Source organism: Hippocampus guttulatus, chromosome 21, assembly GCF_054856545.1.
Source record: "Hippocampus guttulatus isolate MCC_2025c chromosome 21, RoL_Hgut_1.0, whole genome shotgun sequence".
Classification (NCBI taxonomy): Eukaryota; Metazoa; Chordata; class Actinopteri; order Syngnathiformes; family Syngnathidae; genus Hippocampus; species Hippocampus guttulatus.
In genome coordinates, this window is record NC_141281.1 from 7,989,181 (window position 1) to 8,016,688 (window position 27,508).

At 47.8% G+C, this 27,508-nt stretch overlaps 1 protein-coding gene across 1 annotated transcript in view; it reads right to left on the bottom strand.

Moving 5' to 3' along the window:
- Window positions 1–27,508, bottom strand: part of gli3 (GLI family zinc finger 3) — a 75,681-nt gene that overhangs the window by 8,791 nt on the left and 39,382 nt on the right. Inside the window, exons 4-10 of the mRNA XM_086102496.1 lie at window positions 24,365–24,470; window positions 11,712–11,923; window positions 9,068–9,229; window positions 6,464–6,665; window positions 4,077–4,317; window positions 3,390–3,503; window positions 2,434–2,577 (exon numbers count right to left, since the gene is read on the bottom strand). Coding sequence (XP_085958622.1) covers window positions 2,434–2,577; window positions 3,390–3,503; window positions 4,077–4,317; window positions 6,464–6,665; window positions 9,068–9,229; window positions 11,712–11,923; window positions 24,365–24,470 — 1,181 coding nt within the window. The remainder of the gene's footprint in view (window positions 1–2,433; window positions 2,578–3,389; window positions 3,504–4,076; window positions 4,318–6,463; window positions 6,666–9,067; window positions 9,230–11,711; window positions 11,924–24,364; window positions 24,471–27,508) is intronic.

The window sequence follows — 27,508 nt, forward strand, 5'->3', positions numbered from 1 at the left end:
GGGTCGGAGTACTTGAAGCTCGACATTAAAGAAGCCACTAGGCCTTATCTTAAAAAAGTCGTCCCTCTGAGGGGGAAAAAAACGCCAGGGAGGGAAAATGAATGCGAAAATGAGTGCGTGGAGTGGGGGGGGATGTTGAGGTTCACCCCCCCACCCGCCCTAAATCAAGAGGAGGGTCCAATTGTGCGGGCGAATGCCACAAATGGAATCAATGAAATAAACAGCGTAAAGTAAAAGTGACACCCGCCTCGCTTGTGCTGACTGGCTGGGCCAGATAAGTGAGCTAAATTGCACAGATCTGACGTTTATCTTATCGGCACTGGCGATAAAGTCGCGCGGCGTGGCGCTGCGCGGCGCTGGTGTATGGCACGTTTGAGGCTGGAAATAATATGCGCCGAGAGCTTTTGAACAAGGTGGAGCGCGACGAGGGTGGTGCGGAGGCTTAATTCCCGAAATGAGGCCAAGCACAAAAGGCGCGGCCACGTTTGAACGCCGTCCGCTTGTTGAAACGATTAATAAGCGCACCTCGGTGGAAATGGTTCGAATCAAGGAGGCGGTTTCTGTTTTCACAAAGTATGCCAAGTAAAGCGGCAGGCGTATTGTTTTGATTGGTGTTTGTTGATTTAATTGTTAGCAGCTAAAACAAACAACAACAAAAACAGTAGAAGCGCATGTGTAAAGATGCCGATTGCAAATTTTGACGAGGCTTTGGAATTTGCTCATGATTCTCTTGAATGAATCTGAACAAATATCAGGTTTTTGACTTTTTTTTGTTATTTTTCTTACTTTTTCAGTGGATAGTGCATGAATTTAAAGGCAAATTTCCTTGACACACAATTGAAGGCAATTTTTGAATATGCACAACTCAATACAAATCCAAATTTGCATTGCTGGGCCTTGCTGGCAGTTTTCATGCAACCATCTTTTTTTCTACACCCCCCCCCTTCTTACCCCCAAAGCTATTTCAGAAGACAAATGCAGAGGCTGTTTGCTTTTCTGGATACCCCCCCCCCACACACACACCCCAACCCATAAAGCCGACCACCCCCTCTCAAACCCTCCAGCAGGCTTGTGGGGGGGGGGACCCACTGTGGTCCAAATACTGTACTTATCCTATTACTGATGATGATGAGGAGGAGGAGGAGGGGGGGGGGGCACAAGGCAGATAAGAAAGCGTTCTCGTCGGAGTTCGCTTGAATTAGAGGACGCGGCGACTTTTACTGGCATCTCGCCGCGCGTCTGCGTGGAAAATGAGAAATCAAATCGCAAAAAAAAAACAAACAGAGGAAATGGATTTTGTTGATCATGGGAAGCCGAGGACATTGGCTCACGAGGCCACCTGCTGCGAGGGGGGGGGCGTCGTCTTCACACATCAACACGTCAGGACAAAAATGAGAATTTTTGTCCCCCCCCCAGAAAACAATACATTCCGTCTACAGTTTGCCATAAAAAAGGAGACATGCTACAATTTGATGCTATATTCTCTTTAAAAAAAAAAGCCACACAAGTCCATATTTGCCAATTTATACTCTTCAGTCATTTAATATTAGATTTTGTTTTCATGTTGTCTGAAACACTAGCTTCCTTAATACTCTAGTTTTTAATAAGCTATATATTAATTTTTTTTTAAAAAAGCAATGTTTGCTTCAACTGTCAACTGCATATTTGCCCAAAAAGTGCCATAATTGGCATGCAAATGTGGAGTGCCCAACCCCCCCACCCCTGAAAAGTAGCACGCAAATAGCAAAAGCAATTGCGAGAAAAGGCATTTTGTGGCTAATCGGAAGAGAAGGATGTTGGCTGAGACGGCCACCTGGGGTAAGGGGGGATCTACTTCCTCTCCTCCACCGACCAAGCCCCCTTCCCCGCCGCCAGCTTCCCACAGCCCCCTACCCCCACCGGCTGAAAGAAGCGCAAGAAGTTGTCAAGCTCCTCAAGCGTTTGAGCCTCGCCCTTCAAACGCGGGCGGCAGGTGAGGATATCAATTATAGATAGAGGTTACCACCACGATTGCCGTGTCAAGACGCAGAACAGACAAGTGTGGGGAGCGCCCGATCTTTCTATCCTCTCTCTCTCTCCACCGTGCGCGCGTTTTCTCTTCATGCGCCCTCCTCACTTGGGTGTCTGACAGGAGATGATTTTGCCGGCTTAGCGCCGTGACCTCGCTAAGAAGTTTCCATTCCACAAAACCACTCTTGATAGCTTCATTGGTCACCCCAAATAACAGCATCGCAAACGTCTCTCCGGTGATTGACAGGTGATTTGCAGATTTAATTTTTTTTAAAAAAACACTTCATGAAAATGCTTTCTTTCTCTATTAAGCTACTTTTTGTACCACGAAATAATGCTCATCATTCGCTGGATGGATCAAACTGTGTACTGCACACTTTGGTCCGCACGCGTCAACTTTTGCTCACGTGACGTGACGCGTACCTGCACGAGCTGCTCCTGGGTATCGAACTCGCGGCAGCAGTTCTCCCAGTGGCAGTTGGTCTCGTAGACCACCTCGGGCTCCTGTTTGCCTTCGTCCTTGTCGCCTTCCTCCTTGACCAGCGTCATGCCGTCGGGGTGATCCTGCTACATTGAGATTTAAGTTACAATTTGCAAAGCGAGAAATACATATAATGTCTTCCACACTCTGCATCAGCTGACTATGCGACAACGTGAGTCACCGCTAGTGTTGACCCGGAGAATTTGGCCTTGAGAGGCAGACTTTTGGACTTTTACGGCTTTTTCCAGCACAAGAACAAGTGGGGGGACTATTTGGGGAACGGGAGCCTCTCTTCCTGCCGCAGGAATTAGCGCACGCATATTTCACTGTTAGTCTCTGCCTCCACTTTTACACAATGGCCACTTACTGCACTCTCCACTCTTATTTATGAACACTTTGATTCAAGTGAAATGTTTTCTCAAGCATGTGAAAGTCAACCCGGCTTGGGGGGGGGGGGGGGGGGGACACGCCGCTTGCTAACTTTTTGGCGAAACGTGTGAGTGTACAGAAAAAAAATACAATGGAAGTTGAATAGGTTTTGATAGAAATGAAAATGAGTAATTTCATTAAATAAGAACTCAATTCTGGAAAATACGTGAACGGAAAACATATTAATAAATGCGCCAAAAAATAAATGGTGGAAATTATTAATGACAATTTTTCTTTTTCACAAATGTGATTTTTTTTTTCCCCCAGCAACACTGAGCAGAGAAGCATACACTCCTTCCCGCCTTAAAGAAAAAAAAAGAACAAGCCCTCCACAAACACAGAACGTATTTGTTTTTCAACTCCGTACATTTTTGTTGGAGTTGAATAAGAAAATCGAACTCTGTTGTTGCCAAGTCCAGCCTCTTGCGAGTTCCAAGGGCAAGTTCACCGAACAGCGCCTCATCAGTACCTGAATGCTAAGCGGCCGCGGGCTGGGCATCTCCTCCTCTGGCTTCATCTTGGAGCGCTTGTGGTGCATCGGGTCGCCCGTGCTGCTCACCGCGGACTCGCTGGTGGGTTTCAACTGCACGCGCCAAAACAGATTGTGAACGTCACCCCTTGCTCATGTAAATGTATTGCAGGAAAAAAAATACGGATACCTGAGACGCAAATCAGGACTAATTTGTTGCCAGTCTTTGCATGTTGTTCAGCACTTCAAACACATTGCATGTTTCGAGAAGCCAATCCTGAGAATGACTTGAGCGGGTCTTGAAGGAACAAGATTGGCTTGGTTTGTGCGATTGAAGCCTGATTTAATATGCCGTTATTTGAGTGGGACATGGCGGTGGTAATAAAGATGGAATACGCGCTTCAAGCGTAGGCCCGCACATACAGTCGGCTTCAGGTAAAGCAAAGTAAAGACCCCTTTGGATCCATCCATCCATGTCAATATCAGGTCCCCCCTCCCTCTCCCGTGATTAATGGAGCGAGCTGTGAAACGCGATGCTAACAAGCCCCTCGCTGTCGGCCGGCGTAACTCCCCGGAGGACGGACGCTACGGCTAGCGTTTCGGCTGGCGTGCGGCGCCAGCTATCTATTACCTGCCATGATGAATGGCCAGAGGTGGCAAAAGTATTCACTAGCTGGACTTGGGTACCTGCGCGGAGTCACCCGAGACGGCCGAGCGCTCGGCGGCGGCCAGCCCGGCGGCGGCGGCGGCAGCGGCGGCGGCGGTGAAGCCGGACACGGGCCTCTGGGTGGCGAAGGCCGGCGTCGGGTGGATGAGCGGCGGGCTGTGACCGAAGGCAGAGCCCACCATGGCTGGCTGGCGGCCCATCAGCTGCTGGTGCATGTGCAGGGCCACCGGCGTGGGCGGGTAGGCGAAACTCAACGCGGGGCTAACCATAAGCAGACACACACACAGACCAATTAAAGTCACAAGTATTCGGCTAGTATAAGTACAAGAAATGAAAAAGTACATGTCTCAAATGTCCATTTATAGAAAAATGGTTTAATAAATGAAAACCCGGACATTTTGCGTTGAAATACCATCCATCCATCCATTTTCAACACCGCTTATCCTGAACAGGGTCGCGGGGAGTTGCTTGAGCCGATCCCAGCTGACTCCGGGCAAAAAGGCAAACTACACCCTGAACTGGTCGCCAGTCAGTCGCAGGTATGATAGAGATAGAGATAATTCTAGTGATGGCTCACTTGGTGGAGTACTGCGAAACAAAAGAGAGTCGCTGCTGCTCAACCCCAACCCCGAGGACAATCTGACAGGAGACGGGGTTGCGCTAATACCGGAACCAGCTGGGCCGGCGGCAAAGCTTTAGTGGCGCCGCCGTCACCGCCACCAACGACATCCCCGGAGCGGGCAAACGATCCGCACGACGAAATAAAAAGTGTGAAATTGAGCTTGATTCATCAAAGCCTTACAGAACACAAAGGTTGACTTCAAGTGCACAGTTAACTTGCTCTCACAAGAAAAAAATACATCACTCCAGATGAAAGTATTGCTTTGCTTTCAACTTGCTATGGAACTGTCCGAAGCGCGTCGCCGTCCAGTCCCCCGTGTGGGTGAGCCTCTCCCGGCCAGCCGGTCCCGCCACCTCCCTGGCGGCTGGTGTCAGTCACGCGAGCAGACAGACGGGCGGGCGGGCGGCCAAAGAAAAGAAGATAGAAGCGACCGGCGGGGGAAAGATCCATGGCCCCCACCCACAGCCATTGATCAGCGATCCGCGCCGGGAGCCTGATCAATCACGCAGCGGGCCTGGACCGCCGTCCCGATGACAGGACCCAAATAGGCCGAGGCGTTACGCCCGTGACGGATATGACAAGCTCGCGGGCCCCCAAATGCGTCTCGGCCCATCGATTTTCCTCCACGCCGGTAATAAGAACGGCAGACTTACGAGGCGTCACGAAGAATGGTCGCCCGCAACACACAATCGACACTCTTCATTTATGCGGACCACTCAAGGAAATCTTTTGTTAGCCATTCCTTGAAAAAGTGCCTGTGAGTGAGCCCTTGTGTACTCCTGCCCCACTGTGATGCCACAATTAGGCAACCGCCTACACACCGAGTTTCTGAGGTTGGGGGAAGATGAACAAATCAAAGCGGCCAAGAGGTTTATGGAAATTAATTTCTGCATCAATATGTTATATTTATTATTTTATTTGTATGACCATAAAGGGAAAAAAAGCATCCTGCAACCTGCATTATAGTTATATTTTGTTTTTATATTATTTGTCCATCTTATGACAAATGTGCAAGTGGATGTTAGAACTCGAGTCCAATCAGATTTCAGCCTCTGTGTGTTGCCAGGACAACCTAACCTGCCCAGGGCAGAACAAAAGGGGAACAGTATTGAGTGTGGCATCCCACAAGGTTCCATATTGGGGCCACTATTGTTTATGTTGGACGATTGATGACATCTGTAGGATCTACTTTCACTCCTTTAATCCCAGCCATTTTCACTGGAGCAAAGCCTTGAATCACAGCCGTTTCACTGGATTTTGATTTACAAGGCTGACAGATTATCAGGCTCTCTTGCGATGTAATCATGCAGCCGACCAAAAGAAGGATGAGAATCTCTTCTTTCATCTTTTTCCTTTTTTTAGCAATCAGCATTAGAAAAGAGCTAACTTTCAGCGGATTTCCAGTCTCTGCATGCATTTCAAGCACAATTTCAAGTATGGCACTACTATTTTTTCAAATGCACGCTCTACTAACTCCACACGCCTCCACAACTCTTCCCGTGCATCCCTCGCCCTTTACTTCTACTGCATGATCCTGGCCGATCCCTTATACTCGCTGCCACCTGCTGGACAGATTTTAAATGATTTACAACGCAGCCTGATCATGAGTCAGAGGCTGCTTCAGAGCCTTCTGCACACTATGGCGCAATAAATTAGGTCAAAATACGTTACAGGTAGGTGGGCGTAGCGGTTTTTCAAGACTTATTCATAAAAGAGTTACTTTAAGTGTTTTATTTTTATTTTGTCACATGACTAGATAAAACAAGTGATGCATCGCAGGCTTACCTGATGGCTCCGGCTGACAGATGTCCGTAGGAGCCGCTGGTGGACGAGCTGGAGCGGGAGTTGTTGAGCATGGTTACCAGTGAGTTGGGTGAGTTGCGGATCATGGTCTGCAGGTCAAAGCTGTGCTCCGACAGTGGCGAGATGGGCAGCGGTCGCTTCCTGCTGGGCCGTGACGGCACTCTGGGGCTCGGGAAGCGAGAACCTGCGAGGAGGACCAAAACATATTTTCACAGTCTGAAAAAACAAAACAAAATTTGAGTACTGCAAAAGTTTTCGGGATGACATCTTTGTCAATCATGTATCAAAAGGAATGGCGTGACTCGTGCTCAGCTGTCACTTGATGCACTGCTTGCATTTCACGCCAAAGAAAACAAGCTTTTTATGTCCGCCCGAATGCTCCGACGGTGTGTGCTAATACGTCTCCCGGTCCGATTTGACTCCTCATTCAGATGCAATCAAGGAAAAAACAAAACAACAAAACACACACACACACACAAAAAAAAGGCGGGTTGAATGGGTACAAAAAGGCGGCAAAAGGCAGCCACCATTCTCTGGGCGCGCGCACAAAGAGCCACGGGTGGAGATTAAAACATGACTTTTGTTGTCTTTTCACACGGCAATGTCACAAACAAGACGGAGAACAACGGCGGGAGAGGGGGCGGAGGAGATGGGGGGCGGTGGGGGGCACTGAAGGGATGCGGCACTGTGACACAAGGACTTTGTGACTCAAGACTCGCAGATAAAACATTTGGAGTTGTTTCATAAAAGGCAAACAAAAATGGCTTACGCAGCCTAGATCACACCCCCCCAACACACACACGCACACACAACCACCCCTGTATTTACGTCCCCCACAATCCATCCATCTCCCAAATGTAAATGCTCCGTCTCTTTAGCTGACACTTCCAACGATTACAGCAAGCTCCATTCACATGTTAATCAACGCGTGTCTGTGTGTGTGTGTGTGTGTGTAGAGCAACACAGTTGTGGCGGGTTTGCACATATTTATTTTTTTAAGCAACTCAACAACTACCGATACATTAATAAAACATGGAGAAAGTCTTGCCAGTGGGAGTTCGTCAAAAGTACAAGGCTTGGAATTTGCCCTAAAAGGGCCGCTTCAAACCAAAATGGCCGACTTCCTGTTCCAATTTCGACACGGGACTTGGAGAAAATCCTTATCGGTCGGGCCCTAATTTTCAACCATGTCAAGGTCTCCTAAAAGGTTTATAAGAACATACACAGTGATTCTGAATGGGCTCCGAATGTGATCTCAACGTCTTGATGGTGATCGTCAACAATCGCGAGCCACCGTTGATATTAGCGTCCCTCCATTTTTTTTCGAGGCTTTGCCAGTCCACTGTCTTGAACGCTTGCGCAGCCACAGAAATGAATGACGCGTTGCATAAGTGGGTCCCCCGCTGTCCATAAATCAAGAGGAAAATTAGAGGAACAGTTGTGCTTTAGGGGGCCGCGACGCTCCTCTCACTCTGTCCCGGCGTGAGGCCGATTCATCATTTGGGCGGCGCGCTAATAAACATCAGTCCCGTGAGGCCTTTCCACCCGATTCGGGAGCCCCACCCCCAACGTGCTGGATAGTGTCCCTTCGCCATCGTTTAACTTTTTCAGCCGCCTTCCTTTTCGATCAAGAAACAACACTTTTTTTTTTCCACGCACAGATCAGGCAAAAACGGGCATCATCATTTCATAATAATCATCTTTAGCACCTTGTCTGTTTGTGTGTGTGTGTTTTTCTGCTAATTGGGTACCAAACCGAGTTCAAGCATTTACTTGTGATGATTAAAGAAAGGAAGTTATTATAGGGGAGAAATTAGGCAATCAATTGAGACGGTCATATAGTGCACTAATATGAGCCTTTTGCCACTAATTAGGCAGTAATAACATAGACAAAAGCCTGTGAAAAAGCGGGACGGGGCTAACAAGCCCATTGTTTCTGTAGCGTCGCTCACACGGACGCTAATTACGCTCCAACAGTCGCCCTAGTCCAGATTATCACGGGAAGCCTCTTGATGGAGTCCATTCTGTTCACATTTTAGCGGCTGAAGAGTTATTAGTGGCGATGATCACAGGCCGGTTTCAAGTCAAGAGCGGCGCATCGCCGCTTCGACGGGGCCCTAATTGTTTGGTTTCACGCCATTCATCTTAAAATGTGACAAAGAAGACGGGATTTCTCCCGGCGATGAATGCCGGGACATTCCGATTCCCGCTTAATAGCAATTAATTTCCCGATAGCCGCGCAAACTTTGCCGACTTTTAATTAGTTTGTCGGCAAGACCGCGAGGCACGCCGCCTGCCTGGCTGCAAAGGTTCCCATCAAAGCGAGCCGGGGGGGGCCAAGGTACTCCAACCTCGCCCCGATTTCCTATTTACGCTTTAAAATAACGCATGAGCATGAGAGAATTTCAACCACGTCAGCCCAAGTGGAGCTATTGGGTGCATGTGCAGTGGACCTTGCGGGACTCCATTTTGGATTTGTCTCAAATTTAAGACCTCTCATTCATTAAATTGTTAGCCTAATTGCATAGTTGCCCCAGTTAAATCCAAGTCGAATCTCACACGGTCGCGTCGGCATTTTCTACTTACTGTCCATGGCCTGCAGGTACTCCATGTGCAGGGCGCCGGCGGCGCCCGCACCGGCCGAGGTGGCCACGGATGGGAGCAGGTCGGCCGAGTAGGGGCTGCGGTGGCCCGCCAGCAGGGCCATCTGGTGGTAGTACTCGGAGGGCGTGAGGCCGGCGTGGTGGGCTGCGGGACGGAAAACACACATGCAATTAGAAATGGAACAATCCCGCTTCAAAAATAGTCAAACGTCCATGACTGAGTGAAATTGAAAGCATTCGCATTAAAGCACTTTGTGATTATGCAGTTATGCGGTCTGCTGTAGTTTGGGTCAAATGGACCCATTTCAAGTCAGCTGTTTGGGTTGTTTCTCGGAGACAGAAATAATATTCCTGGGTCAATTTGACCCAGATCATCGTCGGTGTCAGCAATTTCACTGCAAAAATGCGACATGAATTTTTCATGATATTCGTGGACAACACCAACAATTGTATTTCGCTTCACATCAGAAAATCGCAATCTATTACTATAAAACAGGTGGATCTTGCGATTTTTTCCCCCCCAATCGACCTCTGCAAATATTTCAACCACCACTCCAATATTCAGGATTTTATGAGAATTTTCCTCAATAAGCGTTTTCTGGAGTGAACGCCTCTATGGAGAGGAAAATGGAGTGTAAAAACCAAACTATTGCGGCGACTGTTCTAATATTTGCAGAGGTTGAAGTGGGCAGCAGTATATAGGTACACCGAAATTTCGGTCAGCATCGATGACAGTTTTGTGACCTTAAGCTTATTTTTACGTGTCGTGTATGTATGTGCATGTTGGCACACGTTTCGCTGGGGTGTCTTGTATCTGCCGTGCGCAGATAGGCAACCCGCTCCCTCAAAACGCTCCGTGCTGGAAAACAAAAGAGCTTCAACGCACGCACGCACCAGCGCTGGATATCCCGCCTTCGTTCTGCCTTGCCATTCATTTTTATGAGTCGTTCCCTCTCGTTAACAGCGTGCCGTAAGTCCTTCAACCGTCGCCTAAAAATAAACATCTGGCGCTGGTGTGGGTTTTGCTCATGCAAATATTCCCTGAAAAGAGGGAAGGGGAAAAGACAGCGGTTTTGGATGCAAATATGGAATGTGTTCAGAAACCGCAGAGTTCAACACCCCCCCCCCCCTTCACTCTCTCTCCAGAAAGGATGGGTTGAGGAGATTTCCTGCATGCGTTTGACTGAATGGCGCTATAAGGGAGAGGGGTGGAGAAAAAAAAGATGCTAAATTAATTTGATCTGGGTATTATATCCCTGGTGGAAGTGGGGAGTTTGTCGATTGTCTTTGCTGTTCCGCCCGAGCTTTGCATTTGCATTGAGCCGTAATGTGGCCTATTCAGGGGGACGCGTGCACACAACACCGAGAAAGAGAAGAAGAGCTTTGCTTGGCTTTCCAAATAAGGAACGCTGGCATGCCAATGCCAGCCTGAGGGCATCGCGCGCGCGCGTGTGTGTGTGTGTGTGTGTGTGTGTGTGTGTGTGTGTGTGTGTGTGTGTGTGTGTGTGTGTGTGTGTGTGTGTTAACGTGGCACTCCATGTTCTTGGGCACAAATCGGAAAACACAATGAGAAAGCGGAGGATCCCTCCCACTTTTAAAACTCCATTCGACGCTATTCAGTCATTCACAGCACTCAAGGGCTCCTTTTGTTGATGTTTTTTTTTTTTTACAACTTGCCCACAGACTAACGACAGCAAAGCCACGGATGGCTTAATTAAGCAGAGTGTTGATTAAAAACCTAATTAGCACACAGATCATGAGCACAGAGAGAGAAATAAAAGTCACAAGTGGAGGCATTTGCATTGTGAACGCGAACATGCTTTGTAGAGACAAAAAAAAATTCTGGCCTCTGGACCACCGAGATGGTCAACGAACCTTAAAATGCACTTTTTTTTTTTTTTAATGAATGTGGGAGGGGAGAACATGCAAACTCCTCGCAAGGAGGCCCAAGCCGCATTCAAACCCGGACCCTCCACCGCTGCGAGGCAGATATGCTAACCACAGGCTCCACCGTGTTGCCTGTCATTAAACCTTTTGAATCAAAAATATTACGGCTAATGAGTATATTTTACTTTCGACACAAATGAAAAATGATGAACTCAATCATTCTCGGTCAATCCTGTCCCCAAAGTCATTCTTTTACTTCATACTCAAGATTTCAACTGATAAAAAGAATTCCAAAGAAATGAATTCAACATGTTCACGCGACTCCAAATGTGACGCCTATCAAATCTAATCATCTTTTCATTAAAAAACAATGAAAAATTTCCAGCCACCTCCCAGTGTGAACTTGAGTCTTCCCAAACCTCCCCCACTCCTCAAAACCCCCCTGATGGTGAAACACGAAGTGACCCTGGCGGTCTCGGACAGGACTCACACATCAAAAGGATTAGCCTCCTGTGCCCCCTTCCGCTCTCGCCACCCCAGCCCCCCCCCCACCCCCACGTATCACATGACCCTCATCAGCCGGATAGCATCTGAGCGAGCCCCTGGTTCCGAATAGAGACGCATCCGCTTTGGCTCTCAACCACCAGGAATTACGTCTCGGATATCGCTTGTAGTGAGTGATATTAGTTCCAAGAAGAAGAAAACAAAACAAGGTCGGCAAATGGAACCTTTGTGCTCACCGTCGGCGGGGCTGAGGCCTCGGGTGGCCGACAGCACGGAGATGGAAGGGCTGGCGAGGGGCTGCAGGGAGCGCAGGTAGTCCACGTAGGGGTTGATGTACGGGTGCGACGGGTGGAAGGGAGACTCGGCCCCCACGGAGGGGTTCCGCTGCGGCGAGATGCGGATGAGGGAGATGTCCGAGAAGGCTGGACTGCCCGCCAGCGCCGGAGGCCTGCGAGGGGGGGAGACAAAAATCGGTCATCATTCCAAATCAACTGGCATTTTTTTTTTTTTTTTTTTGCCTGGAAGTGAATTGAACATGAACTTCATGTGAGGTGCGGGTATTAGTTTTGCCCACGTGGGTTTGCCGCCCTCACATGGTACACTGTCGTATCTGTGATGCTGAATGTGTGTGTGCCTTGAAAAGCCAGACCAGGCCTGTTGACTGAGGTGTAAGCGAATGAAAATCATCCTTCCATGTTCAATAATGATTTGACAACAGCCCCTTGTGACAAATTCAAAATGAATAGCATGCATGCTGAGGCTCTCCCTTAACATTCCGCCGCCTCCCTACGCCGACACTTCCCGGGATCAAAGCGAGCATTAACGGCGGCGGCCGTCATCGACCCCCTCGCTGCTGACCGCCGTGGCACGTCTTCAAATAGAACGTGTGAACTGACTGCATTTTCTTCCGCTTTTTGATGTGCGGAACACAAGTGGACAAAAGTTTCCTTTCTTGTAATTGGTTAGGAGGAGTAGGAAACTTCCTAATGACGGCCTTCATCGCAAAGGCCTTTCCCCCGAGGATGAGGAGAAATCCACATATCAACCGCACATTAACAGGCTGAGAGATTAGACCGAATTAGTCCCACGTCATCCTCCCAGCGGACTCCGTGCGCCGCCACCAAAGACCCCGGGAGGACCTTGAGGATGAGGAAGGCGAGCCAGTGACAAGACCTGGCCGAAGAGTTTGCCTCGCCGTGACCTTGGGCCTCGGAGGGGGGGGGGGGGGGGGGGGGGGGCGGAACGGCCCAATTACGATCTCCACGCCGTCCCCTGATCCCCCCCGTCGGCCGTCCGCTCCGCAGCTAATGAAAGAGCTCAGGCCCGAGGCCAATAATGAGTCCTGCACACATTATTAAAGGTCACACACGCGCACACACACACACACACACACAGCTAATGGCGCATTTCTTTAATTAGCCCAAAGGGTCTGCTGGGGTGTACCTTGTAGCGTGCTTTGACTGTATCTCACCTCTTTACGCTAGCTTAATGCTAACGCTAAATAGCATAGATGTTTCGATCACGATTTTGTTTGCGATGTTTTTCCAAAAATATAAATTTGAACTTTTTGGGGCAGCGACCCACCAGAAGAAAAAAAAAACTTCATCGGCAAACTTCATCTTGATCTGTAAAGTCGAACAATGACAATCAACTTGATGGCGGCGAGCTAGGCTCAGTTTTGCTTCATGTTACGCATGTTCCTAATCAACTGTCCAGTGCCATGTATGAAGTCAACGTGACATTTGGGATGTGTATCTCTTTTTCCCACACTTTCACAAAGATTTACGCACCCACCCGAAGCCCCCCGATGATGTCTCGCGACGGCGTGCAAGGAAAGAGTTAGTAACGCACATGTGGAATCCATTTCCTTCCCGGCGGCTGAAAGCGGCGTCTTTTACGACAAGGCATGTTAACACGCGGGGAGGCCACAGGATGTTGTTTTCGTCCCACTCCTGCACAAATGTTCATGTGCCATGGTATAAATACGCCACGGGGAGATGCTTGAGGTTTATTTTAATTTTCTTTTATTTTCACGGCGTCCAAGCGAAACTCGTCTTTTGTTTGGAAAGCCAGGTCACGTCAACACAAACGGGTTTTTTGTCGGGCCGGCGGCGGGTGCCATTCGCTTGACGGCTTCATTTGGGCACTGAAGGTATCATTGTGGCGGCGGCTGCCGGACCAGGCTGGACCGGTGTTGACACAGCGGTCTGCAACAACAGGAAGTAAGCCATGCCGGAATACCTCCAGAAAGAAACACAGAAACACATCTTTGATTTTCGACTGCCCTAACTTGGGAGTTTAAATGTTACGGACTGCTGATTAGTCAGATTTTTTTTTGGGGGGGGGGGGGGGGGGGCTATATATGGCGAGCAAAAAACTGAGTTGCCAGCGAGCTCAGAAAGACCACCACTCATCATTGAAGGTAGCAGAATGCCACGGTGTGGAGGCAAGGAGAGCCACGGTCGCTTTCAATCAAAATGGGACAAACTGTGAAAGGCACGAATGCAAAATGAAAACACTCGCAAGCAGCTAAGAGGAGACACGGACAGCGGGCGTAATAAAAACTGGTTTATGAATAGGCCTCATTCACCCCGCCAAAATTCATGTAAAACCTCAAATAGGCGTTTTCCATGAAAAATGGGTTGAAAAAAAATCCCCATAAATATTAAAATACATTAAAAAATCTTTTGGAACAAATCCTGCAAAGAATAGGTGACTCTGGACTATTAATGTGAACTTCCGAGGCCCTGGCCAGGGGTTGGAGGGAGTTGCCAGGCAGCCAGGGTAAATATGTGACCCCGGTGGGTGAGGCGCATTCCCCCCAAACATCAAAGGCCTCGGGTGGAAGGGGGGGCGGGTAGTCAGGGTCCCATCGAGTGGCGGGACTCTTCTGCAGGCAGAACGCACATTACCGTCAGAACGGCAGTCTGATTGGATGCTTTTTAAGGGCCGTGTCTGCGTCATATTGGATTTTTTTTTCGATGATCTTTCACGCGATGCCGTGACATAACTGGCATGTTAAAGTACAACAAAAAAGTCACAATTTTGTTTGGGTGAATAACGTCTGCATGTTTTGTGGACAAAACCCCGACGTACTGTATGGAGGGGAAGCGCGTGTGTCAGATCCAAATAAGGATCGTCCGCGTCCGACGGATTTTCAATTCCAGTTTTCAAGTTCACACGGACGGCCGGGCCCGTTTCTCCACGCTGCAATCAAAGCTCATTCCAGCCAGCGAGATAAGAACAAAACACGTCTACAGAGGAAACATGAAAGAGAAATTACACTAAATGCCTGCTACCCCACCCCCCTACCCGTGCTATCAAAGGAATCAGGGAACAATCCACATTTATTCACCCACAACCCCCCTCTACCCCCCACCCCACCCCCTTTTTTTTTAACAAGCAGTGCATGGAAGGTTTCCACTTTGATGAATTTCTACTGCTGCGACTTTTAGCTTGTCCCTGCAAGTCACTCGCATAATTTCTGTTTTTGACGCCGGGTTCCCTTTCTGCAACAATTTTTTTATATGCCGTTTGGCAAGTTAGGTACACTCAAAGTACAGAGATTTTATTTTATTTTTTAACTCATTCAGTACCAGCCAATTCTAGACCAAGTCTGAAAAGACGTTTAAAAACGTCTTTGGGAGTGAATGAGTTAATGGTCTTTCGATATCGCAGGAAGGTCCGGAAGGCATGCCCACTGGGGTTCGCGCTCTAGCTTGACTTTTTCGGCCGCAGACGAGCTCGTAGCATTGTTGGGGCAAGGTGAGAGTCTAAGCGGCGCTGGAATTAGCTGTCAGTGTTTTGACTTCCTGCGGCTGGCCCCGGGCTAGTGGGCCGCTGCACAACAAAAACAGGAAGGAAGCACATCCATCTTGGTTTTTTTTCCACCGTCTGATGCGTCGGCGCGGGGGGTGAGGCTCGCCCGCCGCCTGCAGCTTAAGACCAAACAAACTCCAAACCCCCTGACCCCCACACACAAGTGTGTCAGGTGAGGGGAAAACGGCGTGGATCCATGACTCAACTCCACAGGAGAGCGCCCCCCACCCACCCCCCCCCAACCCCTCCCTCCCTTTCAATCCGCCGCATCACGCCAGGCGAGTGTGGCGAGCGGCCGCGCGGTCGGGCCTCAACCCGTCACAAACAATAGCGCTCGCCGCAAGACAGCACAAACACGCCGCCGGAGACGCGTAATCCGTCAGATTGATCCGAGCTGCATCATCGAAAAAGCAGCGAGGGAAAGGGAGAACAAAAGGGTAGAAGACGGCAAGAATACGTTGACTTTTCCGCCGTGAAATCCATCACTGGCTCTTAAGACACGCTCGCCCGCGTTCGTGCGGAAGGATGGAGAAGCCCGGACAAGCTCAGGCGCAAGCGAAGAAGCCGGCAGTCAGCCTACTTTGCGGCGGCCGTTTCATCCATCTTGTTGGACTAATAAAACGTCAAGCGACGCTCCGTCATATTTCAGCATCGCGCTCGGCTCGGAAGGCCGACGCGACGGGGTAGCGTGAAACTGCTAAACGGCTCTGGGAAAATGCAATCAATTTCCCGTATAATTAGAGGGATAATATTTCTTTGCAATAGATTTACGCAACGTTTTGCTCAATAGACGGAAGCTTTTACATTGTTGCGTTCGATATAAAATAGCTCCAAGCGATTAGGATGCAATTAGAACAATGATGAGGCAATGATAGCAATAGCTTGAATAATATAGACAAATAATAATTTTTTAAAAACATTAAAAAGTGAAATAACAAAACAAAAATAATGAAGCTACACTACACTTTTATTTTTGTTTTAATTTCTTTAAAGAAAGAGTGCCAAGGATTTCTTTTTACCGTGAACCGATACAGCAATCAGGAGTAATTGGACGTCACATCTGATAAGACGGACTTGCTTTACGCGCTATGAATTCATTTTCGCTGGTGTAAAAGGGAGTGAAATTTCGAGCCGATAAAAGTCTCGGACTGGCTGGAGAGAGATGGAAAAAGATGGGATTTACGATGGCCTTCCTCTGACTCCGACTCTCCTTTCTCGCTGGCAGCAAGTGGCCCCCAGAGTGGCCTCGTCGGGTCCGGACGTCTCAGATGAGACTAATGCAAAGTCCACATTTGTGCTGTGGGAGCGCTTCCCACAGAGGCAAGAAGAACACTTCACAAAGGAAGTAAGAAGCAAAGAAGGGTCTCAATTCTCGTAAGAGTTGTTCAAAGAGCAGAGAGAATTGATTCTCGGGAGAATTGTCGGATGCTGCTTGGAAGCATTGCTGCTCCTTGTGTGTTTTCTTTCAATTTAAGTATGACTTCAACGGTGTTAAATGGTGTTAATTTATCTCAGGGCACCTCCGTATTCCAAAACTAAAATCATACTAATTGACTCTTGAACAGAGTTGTTACTATTTCTAACCACGAGAACAATGAGCAAATTAGCATCGTCAACATTGGAATATTGTCAGAAATGCCCACACAGTTTGCTCATTAGATAAAAGACCCATGTGGCATGTTGCTGACTAAAAAGACAGCACAGGCCACACACACGCACACGCGCACACACACACACACACACACACACACACACACACACACACACACACACACACACACACACACGCACACACACACACACACACACACACACACACACACACACACACCTGGCTGTTATCTGGTCCCCTCAGACGCGCACCTCCATTGTGCTCCACGGGAGAGCAGCAAATGGAGACCTCAAACACAGATCGTTGGGGACAAATGACTGGTGTTAAGAAACGCTAATCCGCTAACGTACTCCAAACAAGAGATGAATGTAGCGACGTCCCCCCCCCTCTGCCCTTTGATCCTTTTATTAATGTATCGAAATGACACTTTACTTAATGTCAGTCAGCATTTACAGATTAAGAAGAGAAGAAAGCACACGAGTGATTTACGCTTTAGCGCGTCAAAAAGTTGTGATTTTTCTCTCGAATTAAATCTGTAAATAAGGAGATGGCAATTGTAGAAAATTGTCATTTTTGTGAAAATAAAGTTCGAGTATGATGAGAAAGGTGAGAAAGTGATCAGGTTACATGGATAAAGATGCTGCATGTGATGAGTCAGCCATCTATTAAAAAAAACAAAATCCTCATGCGTGCTTATCGTCATCATTAGAGTGAGCTGAAGCTTGGGAGAAATGGCGTACACCCTGGAGTGGTATCGAGTCAATGCCTGTTTTTGGAAAGTGGGATCAAAATACAACACAAGCTTATGGAGCTCAGATTCAAACTCAGAATCTGAGACCTGCGAGGCAGACGTACAAATCACTAAAGCACAGTGCTGGCCTTTTCCCACTCCACGTGCATCTACAAATACAACAACAACCCAAAAAAATACCAGGGGAGTGCACAGATCAGCCCATTTAGGGTCCGGAAATGCAAGTTGCAAAAAAAAAAAAAAAAAAAAAATTGCCGATATAATAAAGCAGCTTGAATGTGCCCCATATATTTATCTCCTTTCTCTGGAAATCCTGCATTTTCACACAGCGCTGCATAACTTTGTGTATTTTTTTTCCCCCTGTCGCTAGAAAATTGAAGAGGCTTAATGTCAAATGCGGCTCAAGCCAGCCTCTCCATATCAAACAAACGCGGCGCCCCCAAAAAAAAAAAAAAAAATTACTGCGGCGACGATAAGGCTGCCAGATAGAGCTCGGAGAGCCGGCGAGGACGAACAGGAGGAGGAGGAGGAGGAGGAGGACAGTGAAAGGAAGTGACTCTACTCAATTATACTGCAAAATTGGTATGACTGAATATTTTTCATTCAGGTGACTGATCGTATCAGCCAGGCTGCAATGCAGATAAATAAAGGGAGGCTTCTGTCAAGAATAAACACCATTAATCATGAAGAGAGCCACTGCGTGACCGCCTGTCCCCCATTCCCCCCCCCCTTCCCAAACACTCACACACACCCTCCTTCACCACGACACAGGAAGTGGCGAAGGAGGGGCAGGCGGGACGAGAGGTGATCCGGGACAGTCAGAGAGGAAGATGAAGCGGCGGATGGCGCATCTGTGACAGCGCCCCCTATCTGGACAGAGACGATCGGATGAGATGAGGGGACGCGTGCTCCATTAAAGCGATAATTTTATGACGCAATCGATCTCCGTCTAGACCGTATTCAAATGCAGCGACGGAATATGAGGAAAAAATGCTTGCCCTGCTCAATGACTTTTTTTTCTTGGCGATGGTGAAAACAAATTACAGTCGTGCCACAAAAAAAAAGTTCGAATTTGAATTTTTTTTAAATGATCTTATTTTACAAGAATAAAGTGGGTCTTATTTTCAGATATGAGAATAGTCAAATAGCAGTCACCCCTTGAGTTGGGACATTAATTCTACATTAAATCTTTCCCCTTTAAAATGAATAGAAATGCTATTTATTATTTTATTTCATTTATTTATTTATTTTAGATTTGATGATGAAACACAGAAGAAAACGGTCGCAACTAAGTGGCAGTGACAATTGTTTTGGGAAGGGGGAAAAATAAACTTTTTTACCCGTGCAATATTACCATTTTCATTTCCGAATATTCCAACTTTTCTTTCTGTAATACAACACTTTTTTTTCCCCTTTTAACTTTTTGACTTTCTTAGTGTGGCCATAATACGCCTTGGTAGTTCCTAGTCCCACAAACGCATTGTGCGGGTGTGTGAAAGAAATCCACACAACACTGCACCACCTTAAAAACAACCCAGACACACAAATGTAAACAAATACTTAAAAAAAAAACACACACACATTTTCTCTCAACAACAAAAACTACACAAGGGCCTTTTGTCTTTCTATTGTATTCCGCCATGCGACTGTGTGCGTGTGTGTGCGTGTTAGCTCAGCCTCGTCCCATCTGGAATATGGGGGCTAGTTGAGATAAGGCTGCGCTCTTTATGCTAAGCGCCGCGCCGCTCCTCCATGCGCAGATTGGGCGCTCTGACAACAGTTTATGTAAATAACAAAACAGAGCGCGCATCCTTGGGAAAAAAAAAAAAACACAACAGAGGACATAGTGTGTGAGAGTTAGCACCAAAACTTGGTGGAATGTAGATTTGATGCTAATTCCGAGGTTCTTGACAACCGTGCCACTCAGGCAGCCTTCAAGCAATCCTAGGGAACGGTATTAGCATAGTTTAGCGTTAGCGGTTATGATTCATAACATTCAAAGTGATATTGATGACGCAGCGGCTTACAAATGTGGTTCCAAACCAACGACCTGCGCTGGGGGAAAAATAACCACACAAAGCAATTGTAGTTCAGATCATTTTAGGATTAGCGGTAAAATGCTACTTTTAGCTTAGCTTAGCTCTGCTTCAATCTCGATAACAGGGAGTCCAAACTTTTCCCTTCTGAGGGTCGCCTTGTCTGCTTTGTCAACATATCCGCCGCAATTTCACATGTGTGGGTTTTTCTGACGCGCATAGTAACTGTTGCGTGTTTTAAAAATGGCTATACTGTATAAATAAAACTGCATGGTTTAAAAAAAAAAAATAAAAAAAAGGAAAGAAAGCTTTCCTTACTCTCATTCGCATGCATGAAACCCTCCCGCAGCTGAACAAACACGCACTCCCGAATGAAATAAGCAGCACACACCCTCACGATCCAGACATGTAGAAAATAACTTCCTTTTTCGGACACCATCGGCAGCAAAACGTGTTGTTTTCTTTTTTTCTCCTTCAAAATGCACACCATGGTTCAAATTCGTTGTCGGTGAAATATATTTGCATTTCAAGGTCTTAGGCTCAGGGCTTCTCAAAGTTTTCGGGTCCAGGGCAAATTAGTTCTGTTCTTGTCATAATCCCATAATCCTAACAGCAATTAAACACGACTGCCGCATGTCACCCAGAATGGCATACAGAGTCATAAATTGACTATTTTCGAGAATAAAAAATGCTGACACGATAAATTGTCGGCCTAATAGTTGTACTGCCCAGGTCCATTTTAGTTATCAAATCAATACAAAATTACGAATGTTAATGCTCTTTTTTTTCCTTTCTGTTTTTCCAAACATGTTCAAATATGACATGAGGCAAACGAAATTCGTTCAATATACGTAAAAGAGGCCCGAAAATAAAGCTTGAGTCGCAATATGATGATTTCAACATCAAAGTTGAACAAGGGAAGAAAATCAGATTTGAACAAGTGAATTTTTTTTAAAGACACCTTTACTCTCCGCAAAACTATATTCTCCACCCCCCCCCACCGCAAAAATTCTCAAAAAATAATCTGACTTCATCTCACAATAACACGCCTTTTCTTCTACAATAAAATGTTTTCTTTAAATACTAATAGTACCGGAATGTCATGTTTATGTGATCATACATCACAGTTATAACTTTAAATAGGCCGAAAGCAAAGGTAAGAATTGATTGATTGATTGATTGATTATGTATGCTTAAAAAAAAAAAAAAAGATAGAACAAATCATTTTGTAGACCCCCAAGCTTCAACTCAGGGTCCCCGGGTTTGAAAAGACCCTGCTTTTTAATTGACTCATTTGGAGTAATCATCTCCTAAATCCACAATGGGTCAAAAGGCAGCTCAGTCAATAAGAAGCTTTTGTTGTTGCTGTCCTCACAACAAGGGTCCGAAGTCCCCCCCCCCCTCCCTACAGCTGACTGAGCACCGATGCCGACCATTGACTCCGTACGAATAGATGCGATTGTTGCTAGCGGTCGCTAGGTGACGGCGCCGAAGCTTGGCCGTCGGGCAATAAAAGGAGCGTCCCGGGCCGGAGGACCCCCTCGCCTCCGGCACAAAGGCGAAGACATGCGGCACCGGGAGCCCCCGCGGAATGGCTCGGCTCTTCGGTTGTTAACATGTTTATTTTAGAAGGAAGCTGCCGGTTGTTTGAAAACGCATCCGCGCTCTGGAACGCTGCGTTTTTCACGGGGGGGGGGTGGGGGGGGGGCTGCTACGCTCCGCTTCACCGCCCTAACAGTCTGCCTACGGCGCCCCCAAAAAAGTGATACGCTTTAGTTCAGTTCGGCTTTTCTAACCACGGCAGCGATACAACTAATTGAGCACCAAACTGAAGCAAACTCCACTCCCCCCCCCACCCCCCGCCCCACCCACTACCCCTTCCCAGCCTTGGGCTTTAATATTCAATGGCATATTGTTACCTACCCCCCCTTCAGAAATTCATAAAGTAAACGATTAGCCCGTGTCTGTAATTGCGCCCCCCCCCCACACCCCCGTTTCCTAATAGCGGCGGAGAGGAGAGAGGTAAGGAAGGGGATTCGGGGAGGGAGCTGAAAAACAAAGGACAGTTAATTTGTGATTTCCTCTGCTCATTTGAAGGCAAATTAAGTGTCAAACAGCTAATACGCCGCATATTTCATTTTATGAGCTTTTAATTCAATTCCGCCCGCCTCATAACGCCGGAGCCCGTTTCGCCCGCGCCGCTAACGGCCGCGCCTCGTCCCAAAGCAGCGGCCATAAATAAACATGTTTCAATTAGGCCGTCACGCTAATAGGATAGGATTGCGTTGCTGCGCGCGGATGGCGGATGAGGAAACAAGCGCGGCGTGTTGTTTGCGGCGGCCTCGCTCGCCCGACGTTAAAGTAAAAAAAAAAAAAAAAAGGGAGGGGGGGGGGGGGGGTTGGATTGATGGAAGCGCCGCAGGGTCCGACCCAAGTGTAATTACAGCCCATAATGAGAGGCTGCATGGGGAAGTACTGCAATAATAGTGCCTGTATACTTAGCGACCGTTCGCGCGGCGCTAATAACGATGAATTCTTCTCACCGAGGAGAACTTGTTGAAAACAATGCCAAATTTCTCCCCGAGTCTGTCCTCCGCTCGGCCTGCGGAAACAGGACGCATCCCAGAATGCACCGCTGCTTCGATCTCAAACGCGATGGCTCAGACGTGTGAAAGGCCAAGCGGAACGCGGCGTCAGGTAGAACGAGAATCCAGAAAAGGAAGATGAGCAACTCGCTCATTTCATCGACAGCAAGTTCAAAAAAAGACGCATTTGTTTTGGGAGCTTTCACTTTTCTGAGAAGACTTTCAACAAGATTGTGGAGCGTGTCTGAGGGTGGCTCGCCCACGAGAACGTCTTGAAGAATTGTTCGGCACCAAACTCAAAGAAGGGAGCCTTGATGTACAAATCTAACCACAAACCCGAATCCTTAAACCGCTAACTCGAACCCGACCCTCCCTGAACCACACCCAAACCAGAAGCTCAACCTAATCCCTGAGGACACACGCTAACCTCCAAGCCTATAACTCAACTGAGCATGAAGGGAAAAAAAAAATTCCGGCGGGAAGGCGGGGGGGCTGGGTGGGGTGTTTGAATAAAGTTGAGTTGATACCGTGCAAGACTTCTAACAAGAAAGCAAAAAAAGGGCGGCGTGAAAGCCGCGCTGCGGCAGCGCACGCGCAGATAACTCCAGAGAACTTGTCCCTCCATAATTCAATTCCCGCTCGCCATCCCCCCCCCCCCCACTTGACGGATAACAAGGCTTCCAGCCTGTTTGTTCGCAGCCATGTTTGCCGGCGCGTGTTCGCCCCATTATCTCTGCATAAGCTAAATGCTAAATTATATTTGCCATTTTGTTTGCGCTGACACGGGGCATCAATCAGCCCCCCCCACTCCCGTCCCCTCCTCCCTCCACCATCCCCCGAGAGGTATGATGGGTCGGCGGAGGAGGGTGCATAAAAAATTCATTACGCTTAGTGGCACACCGGCGAAGGGGAGATATGACGGCGTGAAGGAGGAGGAAGAGGACGAGGAAGGGGGGGGGGGCTGATAATGATGAGGAATATCAAACATAATGCGGCCCAAGTAGCTGCCCCGTCCAATTTGTCCTCGTCGCGCGCTGATCGCTTCCTCCGTGTCCCAACAAACGCCGCAAGGACGGCGAGGCGTGCCGACACGGGGAATACAAATGACGACGCGTTGGAAGAGAAGCGAGCGAAAATGTGTGATTAAAGGTGTGTGTGGGAGGGGGGGGCAGGAGGGGGGACCAAGAGGAAGGCTCAGTGAAGATTCCTTCTCGCAGCTTTGCAAACACCTCATATCAGGCGGTGAAAAACCTGGTGACAAATTATTAGCCTGAATAGCATCATTGCTTACATTAGTTTTGAAATTATCGTTACCACCCCCCCTCAAAAAAAAAAAAAATCCAATGCTGTTAAAAGTTGTGTTTTTCGTGTTCATTCAAATATGACTTGGGCAACTATGCTATGAGGTGAAAAATCTTCTCTAATATTGAAAATCTAAAAAAAAAAAAAAAAACAGTTGTCATGTTTCATGAATAAAATCAGATTTTAAAAATGTGCAACCTTGACAAGAACAAAGATGCCTTTTGTCCGGGTAAAATAATTTGCAAACTTATGAGCAAACTGTTCAAGTCATCGTGACACCATGTTAGAAAGTCCTTTTTTTTCCTTTTAATTTCATAAATTCAACAATATTCTTAGAAACATTGTGAATTTAGTCACAAAACAAAAGGACATCTTTTGTTCATGAACTATTTTAACCCTTTTCTGCACCCTGTAACACGATAAACCGTCCTCTGGAGTAACCGCTGTCCCTGAAAGGGTTCATGAGCACATTAAATGAGTCGGCCGGGAAGAAACTCAATCATATTTCAGAGCAGAGGCAGCGAGCGCTTCAATTTTATTTATTTTGGCCAAGTGGCAAGCGGAGGAGAAAAAAATAAAAATAATAATAATAATAATAATAACGTGAATAAAATTCAATAGTGATCCGCTGTAAATCTATGGCCTGACGTGATAGATGAGCCGCTCTTATGGGGATCGCATGCTCCGGGGAGGTGGAGGGGGGGTTGGGGTGTCGCACGCCCTCCCTGACACATGTTCTGTTGCGCGCGGCTGACGACGCGTGGCGTTGACGGTCGCTACTCACACGTGGAGAGGGGGCACGGGAGAAGGCTCGTAGATGTAGCGACCTTGCGCGTGTCTGTCGTCGATGGGCACCGGAGGGTGAAAGGCCGGGAAGAACTGCGGTGCGGCTGTAAAAAAATAACAAAAACAGACAAAAAAAAAACGTTATGCGTGCTCTAACACCACACCAAAAGAGTGTTCCGGTAAGTTTGCACAACGCGTCTTGTCACGCCCGGTAGAAACATTTTTAGTGAGCTTCAAGACATTTTCTTTGGGATACAAAATTCACACAAAATGCCCATTTTTCTCAAAATGGGACCTCTCACTTATTACACTCACACACACACCTGCAATTGCACTCGACACCGCCGTGTTAAAAGCGTGCCCGTGCGTGTCCGTGAGGTGACAGACAAGGTGCGACGAGCCTCCGAACCGCCGGGCAGGTCGGCTCGTCCAACTTGGAAGGAGTTCAAGAGCAACAACAAGCGACGACATTCCAGCTTTACTTTAAAACACACAAACACGCGACTTCGCTCTCGCATGCCGAGCGCACGTGCGGCGAGCTGCGGCAGCCTGAGGGCAAACGCATGTGTCAACATCTGCATACCTTCGCGCGGCAGGGCTCGGGTGCCATCTGTGCGCTTGTGTTTTTTTTTTGGGGGGGGGGGGGTTAAACTTTGTTGGCAGTGGGAAACATCTGGCGGCACGCGGCACCGTGGCAGGTGGCCGAGCGTTCAACAAGCGAGGCTTTATAAGGACGAGGAGAAGAAGGAGAAGGCGCGCTCGGGTCGGTTGACCTCATCGCTGGCCTATTTCACAAGATCCTGCGCCACTCACAAAACGTACCGCATGCGGACAAAAAATAAAATAAATCATTCGGACAGGAGCAAAGTCTTTCTCCAGTAAGCCGAACTAAATTGGAATCCTTGTTTGAAGGCCAAAGCCCGAACAGGACTGCATTACCCAGAATGCCTCTCCATGTATTTGTTCCTCCTTCCGTCCTGCGGCTACGGCCCGTGTGGTTTACTCGAGCGGGTTCCCAAGTTGACTTAAGCCGAGCTCTGTCTAAACACAGCCCGGGCTGCCTCTTTCACGCCGGCGCGGCCTTCCATTAGTGAGGCAAACAGCCGCGTGTCACCGGGGGGAAATGTACACACTCAAGGGTGGGGGCAAAGTGGTGTGGTGGTGAGTGGGTGGGGGTGGGGGGCGGGGGGTCTGGATCCATCCTGCCATCCATCTCCACGGCTTCCTGTGGGGACTCCACAGTGTTTACGTTTGGGCTAAATTGCAGTGGCTGTTCTGGATATTCAAAAGGAAGGCCATTTGAGGCCGTAGATACGGCAAGGGGGGAGGTTATGTGTGTGTGGGGGGGTGGGGGTGGGGGGGGGCTTGAGCGCAAAAGCTGAAAGTGGGGTTTTGATCAAGACTTTTCATCATCATCCAAATGTTTCCTCCTAATGACCCTGATGGCACTGTTCTTTTTTTTTTTTTGCACACGTCATTAAGACACGCTTGCAAGCGGGTCTTTGTGAGAAGGCAATTAGAGAAAAACTTTGACCAAGCTCATTAATTCCCCCTCCCCCCCTCAATCGAAATAAAAGTTGCCCTCCGTTCAAAATGGGGACGCTAATTGCCGCGTCCTTGATTGGACACTTGAAAAATGTTGTCAGAAGAAGAAGAGAATCAAGCCTGAAGCACGTCGGCACCCCTCTTTAAACGTATCACCTTTCATTTTTCGATGCCGTTGTTAGCCCACATTTTCTCTCACATTGAATCCGTGCACTTTTTTTTTTTTAGGTTCAAATATGGTGAGCGTGCCTTTAAAAAGTCCTCTCAAAATGTTTGCTTTCAAACATTTATTTAGGTACATTTTTAATGGACCTTTTATATGCAATACATTTGAAATAAATCATCATCGAAGTTGAAAAACAAAAATTCTCGATGCAAGCAGGATTTTAATTCTGGCCCCGCCCACCCCTCCCCTTCACTGAACCGTGCAACCACTTGTAAATCAGATTTTCATAAACAATTTCCATTCGTGGTCTGTCGTCGTCAAAGTCGGCTTGCGGTGGAGTTTACCGTCTCGGCTCGAGCGCACAAAGAGCCTCTGACGGATTGTCGATGGGGCTCCGGGGCGGAGCGAGCGAGCGAGCGAGCGCACGGCTTGCAGAGGTCTGCCACGCGCTAATGTGGAACATATGAAGCTCGACGCCGACACCTTTTATGATGCCACCTCGCTCACGATGCCTGAGCTCACCGCCGAGGCATGCTTGGCCGAAGACGGGGCCCCACAACTGCACCCACGAAAACTGCATTCGAGCTACACGAGAATGAAATGACGGCGGCACGAGAAATACACGACCAGTATTTGAAAATTATTGACGACATGTTTTACACTTGAAGCTAGATGGCGCTATGAGAGGGATATCCCCATCATGTGGCCCAAAAGGTCTGAAAATAGATGAAAAACAAGCCTCCGGAAGGGGCCCCAAATCCGCGGGTGTAGCGCAGAGCTGTGATTAAGTTTGGAGGTAAACATTTGGAGTTAATATCGGGTTTGTGTGGCCTCGTCGAGCTCGTTTGCGCGCATGTTGGGCTGTCAATCGGACACTATCAAATTAGACGCAAGGTTATCTTTGCAGGACACAGCGAGCGGAGTTGGGTGGGCGGCGCGGGGGTCGACGCAATGAGTCTAGATTGAACACACACACACGCTGGAGAGAAGTGGCACAAAACGCAAATCATGAGTGAACAAAAGCCTTCCCCTGGCCGATGCTAGCTGAAAAATGTAACGACAAAAAAAGAACAGCAAAAGTTGATGTGCAGAAAAGAAGCACGGCCGCGCGTATTTGAATGTGATTGGTTCATTCTGAAAATAAGAACCTGGTTAGCGGGGTGTGCACACTTATGCAACCACATGATTTCTCATTTATTCTGAATTCCCCCATCCAAACGATGTTATTTTTTTTCTGCAATGTATGTTTGAAATTAAAACATGTAAAATTAGTTGGTCTATTTTCTACACATTGCCTTTTTTTATTTTTAAATCTGATTTACAAATGAACATGCCGCTGTTAGAAATCCAAAGTGTCTCTTGAGCACCAAAGTTGGCTTCACCCGACTTTTTTTGATTTTCCTTAATGACCTCGATTGTTTTAGGTCTAAT